At 44.0% G+C, this 21,643-nt stretch overlaps 1 protein-coding gene across 1 annotated transcript in view; it reads right to left on the bottom strand.

Moving 5' to 3' along the window:
- The window catches only part of arhgap18 (Rho GTPase activating protein 18), a 72,813-nt gene that overhangs the window by 22,531 nt on the left and 28,639 nt on the right, over positions 1 to 21,643 (bottom strand). The window contains exons 2-7 of the mRNA XM_070884442.1: positions 16,822 to 17,021; positions 15,694 to 15,899; positions 5,718 to 5,793; positions 4,310 to 4,458; positions 2,144 to 2,309; positions 690 to 781 (exon numbers count right to left, since the gene is read on the bottom strand). Of these exons, the coding sequence (XP_070740543.1) occupies positions 690 to 781; positions 2,144 to 2,309; positions 4,310 to 4,458; positions 5,718 to 5,793; positions 15,694 to 15,899; positions 16,822 to 17,021 (889 nt within the window). The remainder of the gene's footprint in view (positions 1 to 689; positions 782 to 2,143; positions 2,310 to 4,309; positions 4,459 to 5,717; positions 5,794 to 15,693; positions 15,900 to 16,821; positions 17,022 to 21,643) is intronic.

The following is a 21,643-nucleotide window of genomic DNA, read 5'->3' as shown; positions in this document are numbered from 1 at the left end:
GGCGAAGACCTGCAAGCACAGACCCCACCTCAAGACCCTCCTCGAAGTGGCCTCCCTCGTCTACATCTGGAAGGCACCTCCAGCACTCGGCAAGCAGTGCACACGGAAGCCTTGCACTGCAAGTCTAACAACTTCAAAGTCGCTGGCACGAAATTCTGTGAAATCAACAAGCCTTTACGAGGCTCCGGCGGTGTGCATTTGCAACGATGCAACACCGGAAAAAAGCAACTCTTCGTACCGCCGAGCGGCCACACAACTTCGGAAGGGGAATCTCGCTTCCTTCCCGGGACTTCAGCGGTGCACGGTGACGCATTTAAGAGTGCTGTCAATCACTGCCACAGAAGTGAGGTGGAAGAGGTGAGGAGCTGCAGACCGCTGCAAGACCCATCAGGGGAATTCTGATATCGGCGGCCATTTGACGGTTAGCTCGGTGTCCACTGCACTCTGCAGCGTGGCCACCGGTTTGAGGTGCAAACGGGCCTTTCTCAGAGGGGCAATTTCGGCCCCTCTGCCTTCCCCCTCTACTGTCGTGTTCCTGATCTGATTTGTAGGTTGCAAAAGCAGAGTTTGTTTCATGTAACATGGGGCTAAAACAGATTAAAGATCTGAGGAGCCGAGTTATCAAACTGGCACGTGTCCAATAATTTGAAGGTACTTTCAATTCAATATACATTGCATCCGGTACTTACTTTCTGAAATATGAGTGGGACCTTGGTTCCTGGTACTTTTTTGTGATCCTGTTCCAATAGCAATGAAAGTGGAACTCCAAACAATCCCATTTCTGAAAGCAAATATTGAAAATCCACTGAACTTTGAAGAACATCCTGTGCTCCTTCTGGGCCATACAACGACAGCAAACACCTGATACAGCTGTATCATTTTATATGTTAATTCATACTAAAAAGTAGTTTTATCTTTTCAAACAGATATGGGGCTGGATTTTCCGGTCCTTTGCGCTCTGGGTCTCGCCCTGGAGCGCGTGAAATGGAGCGGCGAAGTCTCCTACGTCCTGTCGCGAGCATTGGGTCGGGTTTTGCAGCGGCACTTAGCAACATGGCTGGGAAGATCTGTGCTGGATGTGCAATGCCTCTCGAACCTGACCCGTACGCCTGGAATCGCGCCTCGCAATGACCACTTGGGAAACCAGCCATGCCGGTGGTAATGAAGGTAAATTGCTGTAAAGGCAAGTGCGAGTGTTTGTTCTTTTAATTTTTTTAGCGGTTTTTGTTGTGGTGGCATGGGCAATGTTTTGGGAATGTTTTTGTGTTTTTTTTTAAGGTTCCCCCCCCCCCCCAGGCCTCTCTCGGAACGCAAATGGCCCAGCACTTAAGTTCGCGAGTTTCCCATTTTTGCGCCTCGAAAGTTGTACAGTGCCTCCCTTCATGCTGCACACCCTGGCGCATGGCCCAGATGGTGAAAATTCCTTATTAAAGTACAACCTATTCTCGGCCAGTAACTTTCCCGCCCTGCCTCCGTTTTTGCCCTGAAAACAGAAAAACTTAAAATCCAGCCCAAGGAGTTAAGAGCTGAAGATCAGAAATAATAACTCTTTCACACTGCAGGATGATTCTAACCTGAAAGTGAGGGAGAAGGGTTAGCTTTTAATGTGAAGGGAGAGTTGAGAGAGATGAATATTGAGTCTATGGTCTAAATTTTCTTCTGGGGAGCAACAGCCAGAAGATCTGATGATTATTCTAGGATTAGAAAAAATAAATGTACCTCAAGCAATAGTTATCTTTGGGTTGCTCCTGGGCTGAAGATGACATTCACTCATTGTGGTGCCAAGAGTTTATTCATCTTGTTATTTTATCTATGCATACTTTGGGTTTTGCTCAGCATCAGCACACTCTCGCCTAATGTTATCTGCAGCAAGCCCTTTGCAGTGCTGTGGAAAATGAAGGAGTTCAAGACAGAGAGCACTATTTTCCTCACTGACCTATCCCTACACACACCGATGCTAGAATCGAGTGTTACTTCAACCTGAGAGTAAATAATACAATTAAGGCCACACCCATGTATAAGGCAAAGCTTAAATTTCACGAATAATAAAATAAATGGATAGTTTATACACAACAAAGCATTAAATATATTAACCTCATATGAAAGCAGTATTTCAAATTTGAATAATATGTATTCTCATTACCTCTAATTTTGACTTTTATTGCTTTATGATGCTTGAAATCCACACCAAGCGTGTCAAAAAGAGCAGTCATTTCAATCAGAGCCAAGGAACGGACTTTTTTCATATCCTGAGCTGCAAGACCTCCTGCTTTAGTGGTACCTGTCTTATCCTTTGGCAGCCGGTAGTTCTTCAGAAAGAAAAAACACTGATATATCGTGCTTTTCACAGCCTCAGCACTTCCCAAAGTGCTTTTCAGAAAATGGTATACTTTTAAAAGTATTAAAAGTCACTTTTAAAAGTAACTGTTGTAATGTAGAAAATTACAGCATTCAATTTGTGCACAGCAAGGTCCCACAAATAGCAGTGAAATAAATTATCAGATCATCTGTTTTTTTGTGGTATTGTTTACTGGATAAATGTTAGCCAGTATACTGGGTCAACTCCCCAGCTCTTTGAATAGTGCCAGGAGCTTGTTTTAAGTATCTATAAGGGGATGTAACCCTATTATACAGGGATCAGGTTATTATATTATGGGGATATAACACTGATATACGGAGCTCTGGTTATTTTGTGTCATTATGGGGAGGTAACACTGGTTATTAGATATGAACGAGGAGCAAGGTTTATATATTTAAGAGGGTTAGCTTCAAAGAAATGAGGTATCAACTCGAGCAAATTGACTGGGGGAGGATTTTCAACAAAGTTTCAGTAGAGGACAAATGAAACATCATTAAAGGAATAATGCTAAACATGCAGGATAAGTACATACAATCATGATCTTAGATTAATCAATAAATAAATGGATCAATAACTTTTTTTGATTATGTATTTAAACTCTTCCATCTCTTTGTTCACTCTTCACCTATGACACAAGTATGACCTCACACTTCCTCACATTCCATTGAATGTAGTCAAGTGTAAAATATTGCACATAGGAAAGGAAAATGGGTGACACATTGGCACTTGGAAATATATGGGTCAATAAATCAAAGTCAGCATGGATTTGTTAAAGGCAAATTATGTCTGACTAACTTGAGTTCTTTGATGAAGTAACAGAAAGGATGCTGAGGGTTGTGTAGTTGATATCGTGTATGTGGACTTTCAAAGACATTTGATAAAGTGCCACATAATAAACTGGTTAGCAAAATTGAAGCTCATGTGATTAAAGGAGCAATGGTTCTGTAGATACAAAATTGGCTAAGGGACAGAAAGCAGAGAGTAGCGATGGATGGTTGTTTATCAGATTGGAGGGAAGTACAGGTATATAATTGTGTCCTCCCAGGGTCGGTATTAAGAACACTGCTCTTTTTGATGTATATTAATGACCTGGACTTGGGTATAGGGGGCATAATTTCAAAGTTTGCAGAGGACACAAAACTCAGAAATGTAATAAACAGTGAGGAGGATAGTAGCAGACTTCAGGAGGACAGAGACAGACTGGTGAAATGGGCAGACACATGGCAGATGCAATTTAATGCAAAGAAGTGTGAAATGATTCATTTTGGCAGGCAGAATGAGGAGAGGCAATATAAACTAAATGGTACAATTTTAAAAGTGGTGCAGGAACAGAGAGACATGGGAGGGTACATACAAAAAATCTTTGAAGGTGGAAGGACAAGTTGAGAAGGCTGTTAAAAAGGCACACGGAAAATCACTGGTTAGGCCCCAACTAGGGTAATGTGTCTAGTTCTGGACATTACACTTTAGGAAGAATATTGAAGCCTCGGAAATGGTGCAGAGGAGATTTATTAGAATGATATCAGGGTTGCAGAAGTTCAGTTATGAGGAGAGACTGGAGGAGTTGAAAGTGCTCTGCTTAGAGAAGCAAAGGTTAAGGGGAGATTTGCTAGATGTGTTCAAAATCTTGAAGAATTTTGATAGCGATAAATTGTTTCCAGTGGCAGAAGGGTCTGTAACCAGAGGACACAGAGTTAAGGTAATTGGTAGAAGACCAGAAGCGACACAAGGAAAAAAAATTACACATTGTTATGATGTGGAATGCACTGCCTGAAAGGGTGGTGGGAGCAGATTCAATAAAAACTTTCAAAAGGGAATTGGATATATACTTAAAGTGGAAAGATTTGCAGGACTGTGGGACTAATTGAATAGCTTTTCCAAAGTGGAGGTACAGGCACAATGGGCCGAATAGCCTCCTTCTGTGCTGCATTATTCTATGATTCTACTTACGGGCAGGGATGCATCATCCTCTCCTTTGGGCTTTATGTTGCTTGATTTTTCTTTCATGTTTGCAGCCTGCTCAGAGTAAGATATTTCTAAATTGATATCAGCTGTGTGTTGGATACCTTCATCCTTGGTAGCCAGGTTAACCAGCTGCCCTAGAAGGAAAAGTGGTGCTTGTTACTGTCCTAACTGAATCTCCTTCTAGATGACTAATGCCAGCTGAGAAATGGATTTCAATATTTACTGTTCCTTTATATCCCCCTGCTGCATAATTCTACACTATGAATATGGGACATATAAACAATTCTAACCAAAGAACAATCTATCATATATTAAAAAGACTGCAACATCACAACATTTCATAGGAACTGCATCTGTAGGTGGCATTGTGTGTGTAAACCTTACATGACATAACATTATATAACAGGCTCACCTACAAATGAGTAACTCAACTTTGGAACCATGAATGTTAAAGAAAAACCTTTAAATGGTTCTTTAAAAATTGAAGAGCACATTTTAAAAGACTGCTAAATGCTTGGCCTCATGAAGCAAATAAAAAGTCAAATAAGAAATTAGCTGAAAGGAACCCACAGATAGCCACAGCTGAGCATAGCCCATAGGAAGACGCTTTGTAAACTCTGCAACTCAAAATTGAACAAGCGCGTGAAGTATTCTTTCAGTTGTTGATAAATAGTAACTAGAAAACAAGTGGCGAAAACAGTTAAAATGGTAAATATGAAATCACATTGGGCTGGATTTTTGTTTCGATTGTGCCTCTGTTAGTGCCCCATTGGGGCGATAATGGGTCTGGAAATAATTACCAGCAGGACGGCCAGCTTCCAACATCCCGCCGGGAAATTTGGTGTCGGTTTTGCGGCGGCGCTGAGCAGTAACGCCCGGGAGCGTCGGCTGATGTGCAATCCCCCCAATATCATCCCGATCTCAAAATTTGTTTTGTGCTGACCCCGTAGTGACCCGTAGTCAACCTGCCAGAGAGAGCTGGCGGTCAGAGCTGTACCGGCAGTGGTGAGGGAAGGAATAACTGCATGAGGTAAATGTGATTATTTTTTTGTTTGTTTTATTTTTACGATTTATCTTTATTTGGGGTGAGCAATATATTGGAAATGTTTTTTGTGCCACTTTTTTTTCCAGGGAGGCCTCTCTTAGGGCGTTCCAAATCTAGCTCTTTAACAATGGATTTTCAGTTGCTCACTCGGCCTAGCGCCCTAAGAGAGTTGTGGAACACCTCCCTTAGCGCTCCGCTTCACTCTCAGGATGCAATAACCGAATTTGTTGGCTGCCGTCGCAAATCATTTCCCGGCACAACATTTACCGGTCTACCACCATTAGCGCCCTAAGAAGCCTCCAACTGGAAATCCAGCCCTTACTATTTTCTGTAAAATATATTTCATACCTTCCACTTTCTCTGTGGTGTCTTCTCTTTCATTTTCCTCAGTTGCAGCAGCTGAAGCTTCATTTGTAGTTGAGGCCTGAAAGTCAACATAAAGACCCTGTATATGACTCTGTATAATTCAGCTGTTGTCAAGTAATCACACAGTGACATCCATGGTTGGTATGACGATGCTCATGGGCTCACTTTATTCCCTCTCTAGTTGAAGGACTAAAGGAGGAACTGTGGCAACTCAGGCAGCTGTGCAGAAATAAGGAATAATGGAGGGAGGAGGGGATGCAAAATGTAGTGTATTACAAAGATTCCTCTAGCTACAGTAAAAACATTTCATAAGTATCCACAATGATATAATGTAAATATGTTCCATGATTGTTGACAAATAAGCCTTGAGTGAAGAAATTTCTCCTCATCTCAGTCCCAAATGGCTGACCCTTATCCTGAGACTATGACCCCATGTTCTAGTTTCCCCAGCCAGGGGAAGCATCCTCCCTGCATCTACCCTGTCAAGCCCTGTAAGAATTTTATATATTTCAATTCGATCACCTCTCATTCTTCTAAACTCTAGGGAATATAGGCTTAGTCTACTCAATATCTCCTCATAGGGCAATGTCCTCATCCCAGAAACCAGTCTAGTGAACCTTTGTTGCACTCCCTCTAAGGCAAGAATGTCTTTCCTTAAGTAAGGAGACCAGAACTGTGCACAATACTCCAGATGTGCCCTGTACAATTGTAAGATTTATTTATTCTTATATTCTAATTCCTTTGTAACAGAAGCTAACATACCATTTGCTTTCCTAATTACTTGTTGTACCTGCATGTTAACTTTCTGTGATTCATGTACAAGGACACCCAGATCCCTCTGAATGCAAACATTTCCCAGTTTCTCACCATTCAAAAAATATTCTGTTTTTTTGTTTTTCCTACCAAAGTGGATAACTTCCTACTTCCCCACATTATATTCCATTTGCCATGTTCTTGTCCACTCAGTCAACCTGTCTATATCTCTCTGCAGCCTCTTTGCGTTATCCTCACAGCTTACTTTCCCACCTAACTTTGTATCATCAGCAAACCTGAATATGTTACACTCGGTCCCTTCATCTAAGTCAGTAATATAGATTATAAATAGCTGAAGTCCAAGCACTGATCCTTGTGGTACCCAACTAGTTAAAGCCTGCCAATCTGAAAATATTCTGATAAGGTGGCTTGTTTCTGCCCTACAAAATGGCCCAGGAATGAATTATGTGAAAGCTTTTAGTACCAGAACAATGGAGGGAGTCTTTGGCTTAGTGGTAGCAATGCCGCCTCTGAGTCAGAAGGTGCGGGGTTCCAACTCCACCTGACAGTCTTGGCGAGTGGAGACTGAGCTATGGCTCTGAATTCGGGGTTGACATACAATTGGTAACTCGTGTCTAGTGGGTGTAGATGTTCTTCTCTCACTGTTTGGGTTGTGGGAGCCCAGAAAACCCTCCCACTCCCACTCTGACCTCTCTGTCCTTGGCCTCCTACACTGTTCCAATGAAGCTCAACGTAAGCTCGAGGCACAGCACCTCATTGTTCTATTATGCACTTGACAGCTTTCCGGACTCAACATCGAGTTCAACAATTTCAGATCATCATCAATGTCCCCATTTTTTCAGATAGTAGCTGTTGGTGATAATTCAGATATTTCCACTTACACCTCTTCCCAGACACATCTTTTGTTTCTTTACTTGTCCTATTACCATCTCCTTTTACCTTGCACCATCATCCCTTTTGTCATTTTATCTCGCCTGCCTTCCACCCTATCACAGACCTTCCCTTTTGTTTCCCTCTCTTGACGCTTTCCCGGCCTCTCAACTTGCTTAAAACCTGTTACATGTCTAACTTTTTCCAGTTCTGACAAAAGTCATCGACCTAAAACGTTAGCTTTGTTTCTCGATGCACAGATGCTGCCCGACCTGAGTATTTCCAGCATTTTGTTTTTATTTCATCTTTTCCTTCCTGTTTATTTGAGCAAAAATCATGAGTCTAGAAATTATTGTTGGTGATATCAGCAAACACTTAATGGGTTTGCATGCCATTCATTTTTTCAAATGGGTTAATCCCTCCATTTATGTAAAGTCCTGTCCCCTCAGTACAGATTCACATGAGGCATGTAGTGAAGTCAAGGTCACTCTGGACCTGCACCTTTATTTCACAGCTCTGGAATGCTGCACTTGCCTCAGACCTGTCCTGATATACCTGTCTCTTGCAAGTGCACCCCTGGTGGTAAGGTATGCTGGTGGTTACAGGTCATATCTTATTACAGTCATGTATAGCATGTTAGGATACAGTTATATATAATGATGTAGGATACATGACATCACCCTCCCCCAAGGGCTTATTTTCTTTATAGGTTCAGTCTCTCAGGTGGTCTACGCTCTCGTGTGGAACGCCTGAGTTGTGGTTCAGTTGTTTGCCTTTGTGTCTGTTTTTCTTTGGGTGTGGTTGTTGGTATCTCGCCTAGGCTGTCTGTTTCGATTGGTGTGATTGTTGTTGACTCGCCTGGGCTGTCTGTTAGGATTGCCCTTTCGTCAGATTGTTCCCTCTGTCTGTCCACCAGGTGTGGTGCGAGTTCCACATTGTAGTCTGCCTCTGGTTCCGCAGTGTTGTTGGTAAATCTGCTTTTGACTTGGTCTACATGCCTCCGGCAGGTTTTGCATTGTCCATTTGTACTACCAGTAGCCTGTTTCCTTCCTTGCCCGTTATTGTCCCTGCAAGCCATTTGGGACCGCTGCCATAGTTTAGTACAAACACTTTGTCCCCTATCTCATTCCATCTCCCCCTCCAATTTCTGTCATGGTACTCAGTCAGCTTATGACGCTTTGCCTCAATGATTTCGTGCATGTCTGGGAGGATTAATGAGAGCCTTGTTTTTAAAGTCCTTTTCATCAACAGTTGCGCGGGGGGGGGGGGGGATCCCAGTCAGTGAGTGCGGACGAGATCTGTATGCCAGCAGCAGTCGTGACAGGCGACCCTGCAGCGTGGGACCTTGGATTTTAAGCATGCCTTGTTTAATGATTTGCACTGCTCTCTCCACCTGGCCGTTGGAGGCTGGCTTGAATGGTGCCGTCTTGACGTGATTTATGCCGTGGTCAATTATAAAGTCTTGAATTCTGCGCTGGTGAAGCATGGACCATTGTCACTGACCAATGTGTCAGGGATTCCGTGCGTTGCAAATATGGTTGCGAGGCTCTCCACAGTGGTGGAGGTTGTGCTCGAGTTTAAAATTCGATCCACTTTGAAAATGCATCTACAACTACGAGGAACATTTTGCCCATGAATGGGCCCGCATAGTCTACGTGCACCCGCAACCATGGTTTGGTAGGCCAGGGCCAGGGGCTCAGGGGAGCCTCCCTGGGGGCATTGCTGAGTTGGGCACAAATGGTGCACCTTTGGACACAGAGCTCCAAGTCCACATCAATACCTGGCCACCAGAGGTGGGGTCTGGCCATGGCCTTCATGAGAACGATCCCCGGGTGCTCGTGGTGGAGTTTCCGGACAAATGCTTCACTGCCTTGCAGAGGCATGACTACTTGGCTGCCCCACATCAGGCAGTCTGCTTGTAGTGATAGCTCATGCATGCGCCTGTGAAAGGGTTTTAATTCCTCGAGGCAGGCATCACGAGCCTCTGCCCAGTCACCGGTTAGGACACATCTTTTTACGAAGGATAACGTGGGGTCGCTGGCCGTCCAGGCTCTGATTTGGCGAGTCATCATGGGCAAACCTGTGGACTCAAAGGCATTGATTGCCATGACTATCTCACAGTCCTGTTCATCAGACCCTTCTGTGGTCGCCAGGGGTAGCCTGCTGAGCGTGTCGGCACAGTAGTCTGTGCCTGGTCTGTGCCTTATGGTGTAGTCGTAGGACGCCAGCATGAGTGCCCACTGTTGAATTCGCGCCGAGGCATTGGCGTTTATTGCCTTACTCTCAGATAGGAGGGACGTGAGGGGCTTGTGGTCGGTTTCTAATGCGAACTTGGCCCCGAAAAGGTATTGGTGCATCTTTTTGACACCGTACACGCAAGCGAGCGCCTCCTTCTCTACCATTCTGTACCTGCGCTTTGCCCGCGAAAGTGACCTGGAGGCATAAGCTATGGGTTGTAATTTGCCCACACTATTGACATGTTGCAAAACGCACCCGACCCCATACACTGACGCATCGCATGTGAGAACTAGCTTTTTACCTGGGTCAAAAAAAGTCAAAACACTGTTGGAACACAGAAGGTTGCGTGCCTTATTGAAGGCGCGTTCCTGGTCGTCCCCACAAAACCAATCGCACTCCTTCCTGAGTAGCACGTGGAGAGGCTCCAGCAGCATGCTTAAGTTCTGCATAAAGTTCCCAAAGTAATTGAGTAGCCCGAGAAAGGCGTGCAGTTCTGAGACATTCCGGGGCCTGGGTGCCAGGTGAATTGCTTCTGTTTTGGACTCTGTTGGGCGGATTTCATCAGCGGCAATCCTTCTGCCCAAAAATTCAACCTCGGGTGCGAGAAACAGGCACTTGGATTTCTTGACTCGTAGGCCTACCCGATCCAACCGCTTTAGTACTTCCTCCAAATTACGGAGATGGGAGTCGGTGTCCCTGCCCGTGATAAGTATGTCGTCTTGAAATACAACTGTCCCCGGGATGGACTTGAGCAGACTCTCCATGTTGCGCTGGAATATGGCAGCTGCCGACCTGATGCCGAATGGGCATCGATTGTACATGAAAAGGCCTCGATGTGTGTTGATGGTGGTGAGTAGCTTGGATTCCTCGGTCAATTCTTGCGTCATATACACAGATGTGAGGTCTAATTTTGAGAAAAGTTTACCTCCAGCCAATGTGGCAAATAAGTCCTCCGCTCTGGGCAGTGGGTACTGGTCCTGTAGGGAGACTCTGTTTATGGTAGATTTGTAGTCTCCACAGATTCGTACGGATCCATCAGGCTTCATGACTGGGATGATGGGACTTGCCCAGTCGCTAAATTCCACAGGTGATATAATGCCTTCCCGCAGAAGCCTGTCTAGTTCGTGTTCAATCTTTTCCCTCATCACATCGGGTACAGCTCTGGCCTTGTGATGGACCGGTCTAGCATCCTGTGTGATGTCGATTTTGACTTTGGCCCCTTTGAAAGTGCCCACACCTGGCTGAAAGAGATGTTCAAATCGCTTTATAACTGTTGAGCAGGAGGTCCGTTCCTCTAATGACATGGCATGGACATCATCCCATTTCCAGTTTAGTTTTGCCAGCCAGCTTCTCCCCAGCAGTGCTGGGGGGTCTCCGGGGACAATCCACAGGGGAAGTCGGTTCACTGTCCCTTTGTGTGTGACAGAGAGTATGGCGCTGCTGAGGACTGGTACGATTTCTTTGGTATAGGTCCTTAGTTTGGTGTCAACCCTTGTGAGTTTTGGTCTGTCTCTTTTATGCGGCCACAGTTGTTCAAATTGTTGTGCGCCCATGAGAGATTGACTCGCTCCCGTATCCAGCTCCATGTTGACAGATATCCTGTTGGGTAGGACCCTCATTATTATAGGAGGCGTCCTGTTGTAGGAGCAGCGGCCATTGATCACGTTGACCCGCTGTACATCGGTGTCCCGGGTACTGTCCCCACCATCTTCTGGTCCGTTTTCCGACCCATCCGATTCGTATACCAGCCGAGCTGCCGTTTTTTTGCACATGCGAGCCAAATGCCCTGTATTTTCACAATTTCTGCAAACAGCCTGCTGAAATCGACATCCCCTTGACGAGTGCCCACCCCCACACCTCCAGCACAGACCTGTTCCATTGTTCAAAGTGTTCCCAAAGAATGAGCTGTGTCTGGCTGATCTCTCTTGAGCTTCTCTCAGTTTGTAGTTGATTGCTCGCATTGTGGGTTAATGAGGTGTGACCGGCCGTTCCTGTGGCCCTTGATGGCTTCTGCCTGCTGTCGAGAGCCTGTTCTCCCGGTTTTGTCTGTGTGTGGGGGTAGCAGCTTGTTTGTGCTGTGAACTTCTTGTTCCGATATTTCATTAGTTGTCGTACCTGCATTGTAAATCAACCTCGTTTCTTCTTCCCCTACCAAGAATGTCTGTGCAACCAGTGCTGCTGCCTCTAAGGTCAGGTTCTTGGTCTCTATGAGCTTTCGGAATATGCCTGCGTGGCCTATTCCTTCAATGAAAAAGTCTCTCAGCATTTCTCTCCTCAGTTCATCGGAGAACTCACATAAACTAGCCAACCTCCGAAGTCGGGTATGCTCTGGCCCACACAACGTCTGTAGTTGTAGAACCTGTGTCTGGCCATGTGTAGGCTGCTCGCTGGCTTCAGGTGGTCTCTTACCAGTGTGCTCAATTCTTCAAACGACTTGCTTGCTGGTTTCTCGGGTGCCAACAGATCCTTCATTAAAGCGTATGTTTTCGAGCCTCAGCTGGTCAAGAGATGTGCTCTTCTTTTGTCTGCCTTATCGTCGCCTAACCAGTCTTTGGTTACAAAGCTTTGCTGGAGCCTTTCTATAAAGTCCTCCCAATTGTCTCCCGCATTGTACTTTTCATCTGATCCGTTGTTCGCCATTCTGTGAATTCTGTAATCCCGTAACTCGTCGCCACTGTAAAGTTCTGTCCCCTCAGTACAGATTTACACGAGGCATGTAGTGAAGTCAAGGTCACTCTGGACCTGCACCTTTATTTCACAGCTCTGGAATGCTGCACTTGCCTGAGTTCTGTCCTTATATACCTGTCTCTTGCAAGTGCACCCCTGGTGGTAAGGTATGCTGGTGGTTACAGATCATATCTTATTACAGTCATGTACAGCATGTTAGGATACAGTTATATATAACAATGTAAGATGCATGACAATTTATAATACTTGATATTATATTTAAGCATTCGTCTAGTTTTATCACCAACAGTAATGTTGAAGCTATGATTATTTGGGCCCAAATTTCCCTAACCTCTTTTTCTGGTGCGCTCACTTGAGCTGCACCACTTTTGCCCAACTCCAAGCGAACCGAAAAAAAGACCTCTGTATTTTGGCCACTCCCCAGCCTCTCCTCCATTGTGGCGCAGCGTGGCCCAATGGATTGGGGGCGGAGCCAGGTCCCAGTGCTGAAAACAGTGCCGCGACCTCAGCACATGCGCGCTAGAATCTGCGCACATGTGCAGCAGCTCCTGGCAGGCAGTTTCGGCAAACGAGCGCTGCAGGCTGTGTGAAAGGGGCCGAAGTACGCCGTCCCGAGCCCTGGCTGAATGGGCTCCCTCATTGGCGGCCCGTTGCGTTCCCTAAGGAATTTTTTTAGGATGTCTCCAGTAGAGTGGACAAGGGAGAACCAGTTGATGTGGTATATTTGGACTTTCAGAAGGCTTTCGACAAGGTCCCACACAAGAGATTAATGTGCAAAGTTAAAGCACATGGGATTGGGGGTAGTGTGCTGACGTGGATTGAGAACTGGTTGTCAGACAGGAAGCAAAGAGTAGGAGTAAATGGGTACTTTTCAGAATGTCAGGCAGTGACTAGTGGGGTACCGCAAGGTTCTGTGCTGGGGCCCCAGCTGTTTACATTGTACATTAATGATTTAGATGAGGGGATTAAATGTAGTATTTCCAAATTTGCGGATGACACTAAGTTGGGTGGCAGTGGGAGCTGCGAGGAGGATGTTATGAGATGCAGAGTGACTTGGATAGGTTAGGTGAGTGGGCAAATGCACGGCAGATGAAGTATAATGTGGATAAATGTGAGGTTATCCACTTTGGTGGTAAAAACAGAGAGACAGACTATTATCTGAATGGTGACAGATTAGGAAAAGGGGAGGTGCAACGAGACCTGGGTGTCATGGTACATCAGTCATTGAAGGTTGGCATGCAGCTACAGCAGGCGGTTAAGAAAGCAAATGGCATGTTGGCCTTCATAGCGAGGGGATTTGAGTACAGGGGCAGAGAGGTGTTACTACAGTGTACAGGGCCTTGGTGAGGCCACACCTGGAGTATTGTGTACAGTTTTGGTCTCCTAACTTGAGGAAGGACATTCTTGCTATTGAGGGAGTGCAGCGAAGGTTCACCAGACTGATTCCCGGGATGGCGGGACTGACATATCAAGAAAGACTGGATCAACTAGGCTTGTATTCACTGGAGTTCAGAAGAATGAGAGGGGATCTCATCGAAAAGTTTAAAATTCTGACGGGTTTAGACAGGTTAGATGCAGGAAGAATGTTCCCAATGTTGGGGAAGTCCAGAACCAGGGGTCACAGTCTAAGGATAAGGGGTAAGCCATTTAGGACCGAGATGAGGAGGAACTTCTTCACCCAGAGAGTGGTGAACCTGTGGAATTCTCTACCACAGAAAGTTGTTGAGGCCAATTCACTAAACATATTCAAAAAGGAGTTAGATGTAGTCCTTACTACAAGGGGGATCAAGGGGTATGGCGAGAAAGCAGGAATGGGGTACTGAAGTTGCATGTTCAGCCATGAACTCATTGAATGGCAGTGCAGGCTAGAAGGGCCGAATGGCCTACTCCTGCACCTATTTTCTATGTTTCTATGTTTCTTGGAGTTCTATTTTTTATTTGTTATTTACTGATTGATTTTGGCGCTTTTGGTGCAGCGTTCCTTCTATTTTTTTATTTATTATTTATTGATTGCTTATTACTTTGGTCTTGGTGCTTTATTGCTTTTGGGGAATAAAATAGTTCCTTCTATTTTATTTGTTAAGTAATTGCTTATTACTTTTTGTGCTTTGTTTGGTGCTTGGTGATGCTTTAAATGTCGTTGCTTGTACCGATTCCGTAACTGTTAGTAAGGTCTTTCTGTGCGAACAAAAGTGGACACATACGCTGCCCTAAGTTAGTTTAGTGCAATTTTTTTCTGGCCAAATTGGCAAAATGGTGTAAGTGGCTGGGAACGCCCCCTTTTGAAAAAAAAACTGACCTAAAAAAAAACCTAACTAACTCACTTACACTGGCGCAAATTAAATGGCCATATTTGGAACTAAAAAAATACACCAGAAAGGTCAAGTTACACCAAAAAAACGGTGCAACTCATGGGGAAATTTGGGCCCTTTGAGGTCACCAGTAAAGCGTGATTTTTGTGCGCTCCAGATACTTTCAGTCTTTTTATTATATTTTACATATTGATACAAATGTGCTCTGTGCATCCCACAAGTGACATAATAAAACTTGGGAACTAGCTGTATGGAGAAACAGGGGTTCTAAACCCATTCTTGGTACAGTGTCGTCCTAATATTTTGTGCCATTACATAACCCATCACTGTCTATTTATAACATATTTAACTTTATTGGCTGATTTTATACTTCTTCGTTAATTTATCATCTCGTAAATTATTGCCCATCTTTCATTTACCTCCCCTTGACACCATTGCATGCTATTAGACCACAATGAATGACCGCTGTAGGCAATAGATAGAAGGAGCCATGACTGTCTCATCTGATATTTTCTCCCCTTGCCTCCACCGTGAAACGCTGCAGCTTCAGGTTCAGTGTTAATGGTCCATTTTCTTGCTTCTTTGAATGCTTTGGGACAATATTCTATGTTCAAGGCACTATATAAAAGCAAGTTGTTGGTGTCATCATGTCACATAATGGTCCCGAAATTCTGTGGGGATTCTCTGGGGGTCCTGCAGGTTTACCACTTACTTACTCCAAGTTACAGCAGATGATTAGAAGAACTCTGTAGAGTTTCAGGGCTGGCAACAAGAATCAGTGTCGCTAACGTGTATTTTGTGTCTTTGTGCCTTTAACTGTGATGTTCATCCTTTGACTTTCCCTGCCCCCGCCAGCCCACCCCCCCCCCTCCCCCCTCCCCACTCCAGCCCCACAAACCCTGAAATTACAGAGCTTGCTCAGTTTCTTTGTCTTCTTACTATACAGGGATCACAAGAATTGTCAATGTTAAGAAAGCCTCCATCACACAAGCCCTACTTTTGATATCCAACCTTCATGAGAATGATAGGCCTGCTTCAGGGATTTATTTGAGACTGCATGCACCGCGCCCTCCTACCTGTGGACTAAAGATGTCCCTGACATCAGGAACGTGTTGCTTATTCTTCTTCTTCATTGTCATTGTAAACATTTCCACTCTTCGCTGGACAGCTTTTGATTGGGTACGGGTTAGGGTGGACAGTAATGCTATGCTCTCCTGGGTATCACCACTGACCAAACCTGAAAGGCCTGCATCCTTCAGCCACTCTGCCTCCAACTCCCCCTCTGCACAGGAAGCAAAAGAAAAAATAGAATGAAAGACAAACAATGACAATAAAGAAATTAAATTAATCTTTCAGTAAAAACTCGTATCTACTCCCAATCTGTGGCTCGATTCTGTAATACAGCTGGGAGTGATTTTTTAAATCTTAACCTTTCAAGTGGTGTAGGTAAGTTTACTTGCCCAGCATTGTCGGCTTTGGAGCCTGGTGAAAGTTTATTTGGTATGGAAGCCCTCTTCCTGGTTGGATACTAAAACACATACCAAGAATTGGTCTGTTCGTATCTCTAATGCAAGCATTTCAATCTTCCAATTTTGAGCTTTTGATTGGCTGAAATAGCAGCCTTTAAAGGCCAACTAATGAAAATCTAGTTTTTTCAAATCTTCTATCTCCAAAAAAAAAAGTAAAAGATTTCGGCCCTGAAATTCCATTGGGGTTCTCCTAAATCTCCTGCCATAACTTTGACGGAGGACTGGTGGTGCTCACAGAGAAATGGCTGTAAATGGCTATAAATATTGATCAGTACATCACCGTGCCTGCGTGGGCACGGTGATGTACCCCTTCAGGCATTGACATCCTGCTCCGAATATGCAAAAGGCCCTGTCTCTATTCTGCTCTTACACTCATGAAGTGGGCTCCCTCAGAATTTTATGGCCAAAGTGATTTTTTTATTTGTTGTTAAAATTTCGCTTTAGCTACACATTTTAATTTCATAGATTGAATATTACAGTAATGAAGCTATTTTTGATGTTTAAATAGCTCATTTACTATAAAATATAGGATTATCTTCAGCATCATCCTGCGTGAGTATGAACGTAGGAAGTCTTGTCTGAAATGTATTTAACTAGCTTAAAAAGATGATATAGTAGTTTAGATTGATTCAGTTTAGTTACGTTACAGGAATTATCTAAATAGATTTCACATACCATCAGGCACTTTCACGGCCACCTCTTCTTGCTCTTCCTGATCATTTTCCTGGGTCTTCTGGATGTGTTCTACTTCACTCCAGTAGTCATCCATAGACAGTTCATCCAGAGAATCCTGGGAGCATGACCGTTCATACTGAGGCTTCTCCATAGTGCCTTTGGAATGCATTTGGTTCATAGTATACTGCCCACATCTTCGGCTGTAAAGCAAAGAAAACATGTCTTTAAAGAGCTGTTTCATAAGAACATAAGAAATAGGAACAGGAGTAGACCATACGACCCTTCAAGCCAGCTCCACCATTCAATAAGATTCAATGGCTGATCTTCGACCTCAACTCCACTTTCTTGCCCAATCCCCATATTACAACATCACTTAAATTAGAATGTCATTTGTTCATAGGGTTTACCTTTAGAGAAACTGAGCTGAAAATGAATGAAGCTAATTTTACCAAAGACTTTATAAATCTGTTACTTGTGTATGGTACTAAGTAGTTTGGTAGTATAGTTATCAGTTACTGAATCTTATCAAAAATTCCAGAGTTTATATGAACTTTCATTTTACAACCGTTCTGAAGGTTGAATTGACTACACTTCAAAAGTACTTAATTGGCTGCAAAGCATTTTAGGATGTCTGGTGGTCGTGAAAGGCGCTATATAAATCCAAACAACTCACATGATGTCAATAAAACCCACAAGAGTGAAACACATCGCAAAAAACTGGTCATTCATCTCATTGCGTTGCATGAGAATTTGCTCTGTGCAAAAACCCCTTCTCCTCAACCACTCATCATCCCTTGTTCCTTCTCCTCCCTTGTTCCTGTCCTCTGTCCCTTTCCCACCCCTCCTTCACCCTTCCCCTTCTTTCCTCTTTCCCTCCCTCTCCTCACCCCATTCCCCCCTCCTCCTCCTCTCCTCAACCCTTCCTCCTCTGTCTCCTTCTCATCCCTCCTCTTATTTGTCTCCTCTTCTCTTCCCTATTGGAACCAGTTATCTCCCGCCCTCTAACTCTGCTTGACCTAAACATCCCACTCGGCATTGATTCCCCATATGCAATGCTATGAGAGATTGATAACATATTAAAGTTGGTATTTAAGGCACATATTCCAATCAAAAATCCTTTAATGGGAAATCCCATACAGTGCCCACATTTACTAACAAATCCTTTTACACTTGTTGGTGGCACTGTGATAGGACTTTCAATATTAGAGTTGTCACATCTTCTGCCACATAACGGTTGGGGCCATAATGCTGTTTGTCACATAATGCCTGCTATTTTATAATGGGAGCATGGTTAAAAAAACTGCTTTGAACCGACATGGAGTTGCAGACTCAGGCCACTGAGTGGCGCCTCAGAGCAGACATCCAAGATATGTCTGTCAGCTCTAATGCCATGTTGATTTTTTTTCCTCCTGATTTTTCTCTTCCGGTTAGTTCACTTTAAAATTTTAACTTATACTTTAAAATTTAAAATGTTCTTATTTTTATTTATTTATTATTTCTTTCCTTTAGGTGCCCCCTTCATTATTTGAGTTTGTTGCTGTCTCCGCCGCATGTATTTTTATAGTGAATAGTGAGGCTCCCAGTCAGAGTCCCCCTCTCCATATTTCCCCTTATGGTCTTTCATCCAACTGCTGTGAGTACATTAAGCTCTAAGGCTCTCCCAACCCCGTGCTCTGTCTCTGTCCCTTGCTGTCTCCATGACCCATACTCAGCTATTATAGGTTGGCACTGCTCTCCACACCTACTCCTCATTGGCTTCTGGGTAATGGTCAGGCTGAAGTGATTATTGGGACTGCATCATTGGCCATTCTTGGTCCCTATTACTTTCCAACTCTGCTGTTAGCCAGTCCATGATCCTGTTTGGTATTGATGATGTTTCCTTGGCCCTGGCTTCTTCTTCATCTATACGCTGCCTCACGGCAGACATGGGATCAGTTTCCACATGTATGCTGATGACAGTCAGTTCTACCTCTCACCACCTCTCTCAGCTTTTCCACTGCCTCTGTGCTGTCAGACTGCTTGTCCAATATCCAGCCTTGGATAAGCCATAACTTCCTCCAGTTAAACATTGGGAATACTAAAGACATTGTCCACCACAATCTCTCCTTAGTGCTTTGGGATATTTTTCTACATTAGAAAGTGTGATAAAAATGCAAGTTATTGTTATTGAGCTGACTGCATGCGCTATAATGCAACCATTGCACTTGAGCTGCTTTTATACTGGCCTCAGATGGCTGTTTGTGCTAGTGGTTCCTCTAGCACGGATCTCATGCAGTCAGCAGAAACCCCAGTATAAACTTGTTGGATTCATTCAATTCTGGTTGCTGGGTAGCTATGGTAAAAATCCAGTCTCCCTGACAGCCAGATTTAGTGAACACAGCCAGTTTACATTGGAGTCACCCCAGTCTGTGTGAGACTGTCACATCAGGTGTCAGCAGCACTAATACTCCTATAAGATCAGCATAACAACAATTTAAGATTTTCCTGGTAGAGAAGCCATTTCCCCTAAGTGCAGCATTGTCCTCCAGAAAAACACCTTTTCTAAGTGTGACCTGCAGTTTAATGAAACTGTGAACACTGGACATGTGATGTTGCTATTTTACTGCCCCTTGTGGAAGAGTTCAGAGGAGTGATTTTTTTCCACTAAATATTTAGTTTGGATAAATAAATAAATAACATATCCGTAGATACTTCCAGGATCGCTGGTGAGTAGGGAAGATAATGAAAGGTGAAAGAAATGATGGATGCAGAGTTCAATTAACAATAACATTATGTTTTTTGCTCACATGATATAGAAGGACAAATTAATGTAATTTAAAGATTCAGGTAGCTATTTATTTTAAAAGGAATCCTTTACCTTGATATGTGGGCAGCAGAATCCCTCCCCCTGGGTGCCCCAATTGCATTGACAGGAGGTAGCCACCTACCCACAACATGCTAAGGTCCCTGATCTCGGCATTTCAGACAGGATCGAGATAGGAAGCGGTTCCATCCCACCTCAGATCGACCACAACAGAAATATCTAGCTTTACGTGTTTATTAAAACAAGGCAACAACAGAGTGGCTCCACTCTACTTACAGCAGTAGTCCTGGGCTTACTTAGATAAACTGACTAAAGTGCAAGTTTTACAGTTCTGTAATGTTGCAAGCAACCAAGTGACACCAAGACTATACGTGGCATCAGGACAGTGTCCCCAACAGCAGGGATAGATCACACAAGGATCCCGTACTGAGCAAGTTTTACATAAGTTAAAACAAATAAAGTCAGAGTGATACCAAATTTCACACACACACAGCACAATTTCAATAACAGAAACAAAAAAAAATCAGGGCATATATTCTCCGTAGTACTGTATCCTTACCTACAGTAATACAATACATTCAGACAGATTTCTCTTATAGACAGGCACTTTTCTTTTTGTTACAAGCCACATCATTATTCCTGTTAACACATAAAGGGAGATTTTCTGCTTTGGCCTATAATGAAATGACACAATCCCAGCTGACACTTCCCACCCATTCATTTTAATGTGTAGTCAGTCCTTCACACAAGGTGGTACCTAGGGTAGGCATTGGGGTGCACCTCATGCTTACAGCATTATTTTTTTTTCTTAAAGGAAAAGGCAACCCAAAAACATCGAGATTGAAATCGCACCAGTTGGGACCAGCTGAATCATGCGGTGTCCAATGAGGAGAAAGAGCCGGGCACCGCACTAGCTCAAAGGTGACACTAAGAAAGTGCAAAAGACTAGGGACTAGAACCTCCACTTTTTTTGCATGCTTAACGCCCACTTAACGCCCATTTTACCGCTGAAATGACATATAACGACCATATATTGCCCATTTTTGCACAAAATGGAAACTGACGGGCATTTTTAGGAAACTTATTGCTGAGTGTTACTTTCCCCATGTGCTTAACGGCGGGAAAAAATATTACCGCCCGCCCACTTTTTTTGGGCGGAATCAGCAGAATGGGCGAAATCAATGCCCATAATATCACCCAGCGTTAATTTCCACACTGATTTAATGCCGAGATTCAATATTAACACCCGCCCATTTTTTTTTGTTGTAAAGAGCATATTTACCAAAACTAGCGGCCATGGAGATCGCCCATCATCAATCTCACCATCTCGCACACATATCGCTTGCCCAAAAAACCGGCCACAAAAAGTGGAACTGTTCTGAACGAACGCCAGCGGTGTGGCTGGCATTTGCGAAATCCCACTATTACGTGATGAGCTAATATCGGAACGATTTGCCTGAAAGAGCGTTGATGTGAGTGACAACACTGACACACTGCTGTGTGTGTGCAGCTCAGACATCAATGGTGCCCATTACCTTGGTGTCAGTTAAAGTTTACATTGATTGATGTTAAGTTGTATTTAACCCTTTCATGGTAAGGAATCACCAGTGTGTAACTCCAGCTATCTGAGACAATGCGCAACAAGAATATGTTCAATAACAACAATTTAATGCCATCATTGGTCTGAAATCATAAGTATTACAGCCAATAACACCCAACCCCCCCCCCACACCCCACTTTTTCCACCATTGACATAAATCACATGTTCAATATGTCCAGCAACACAGAATACAAAGGCAAAGCAGGAGCATGGTCCCCAGCTCCCATACATTGCAACAAATTGCATACACCCAGATGGAGGTATAACACAGCCATCACCTGCAGATATGCACCTCACTTTCCTTCCTCCTCCCCTTCTTCTCCCCACCTCTACCCCTTCCCCTCCTCGCTCCATGGTGCCTGGCCGAGGAGCTCCTCAGGCGGTGCCTCACTGGGGGGCAACGGAAGTGGGGGGTACCA

The sequence above is a fragment of the Pristiophorus japonicus genome, chromosome 7 (genome assembly GCF_044704955.1).
Source record: "Pristiophorus japonicus isolate sPriJap1 chromosome 7, sPriJap1.hap1, whole genome shotgun sequence".
NCBI classification, from domain to species: Eukaryota; Metazoa; Chordata; class Chondrichthyes; family Pristiophoridae; genus Pristiophorus; species Pristiophorus japonicus.
Note: the sequence above shows the minus strand (reverse complement) of the source record. Positions and strands in the feature narration are given on the sequence as shown.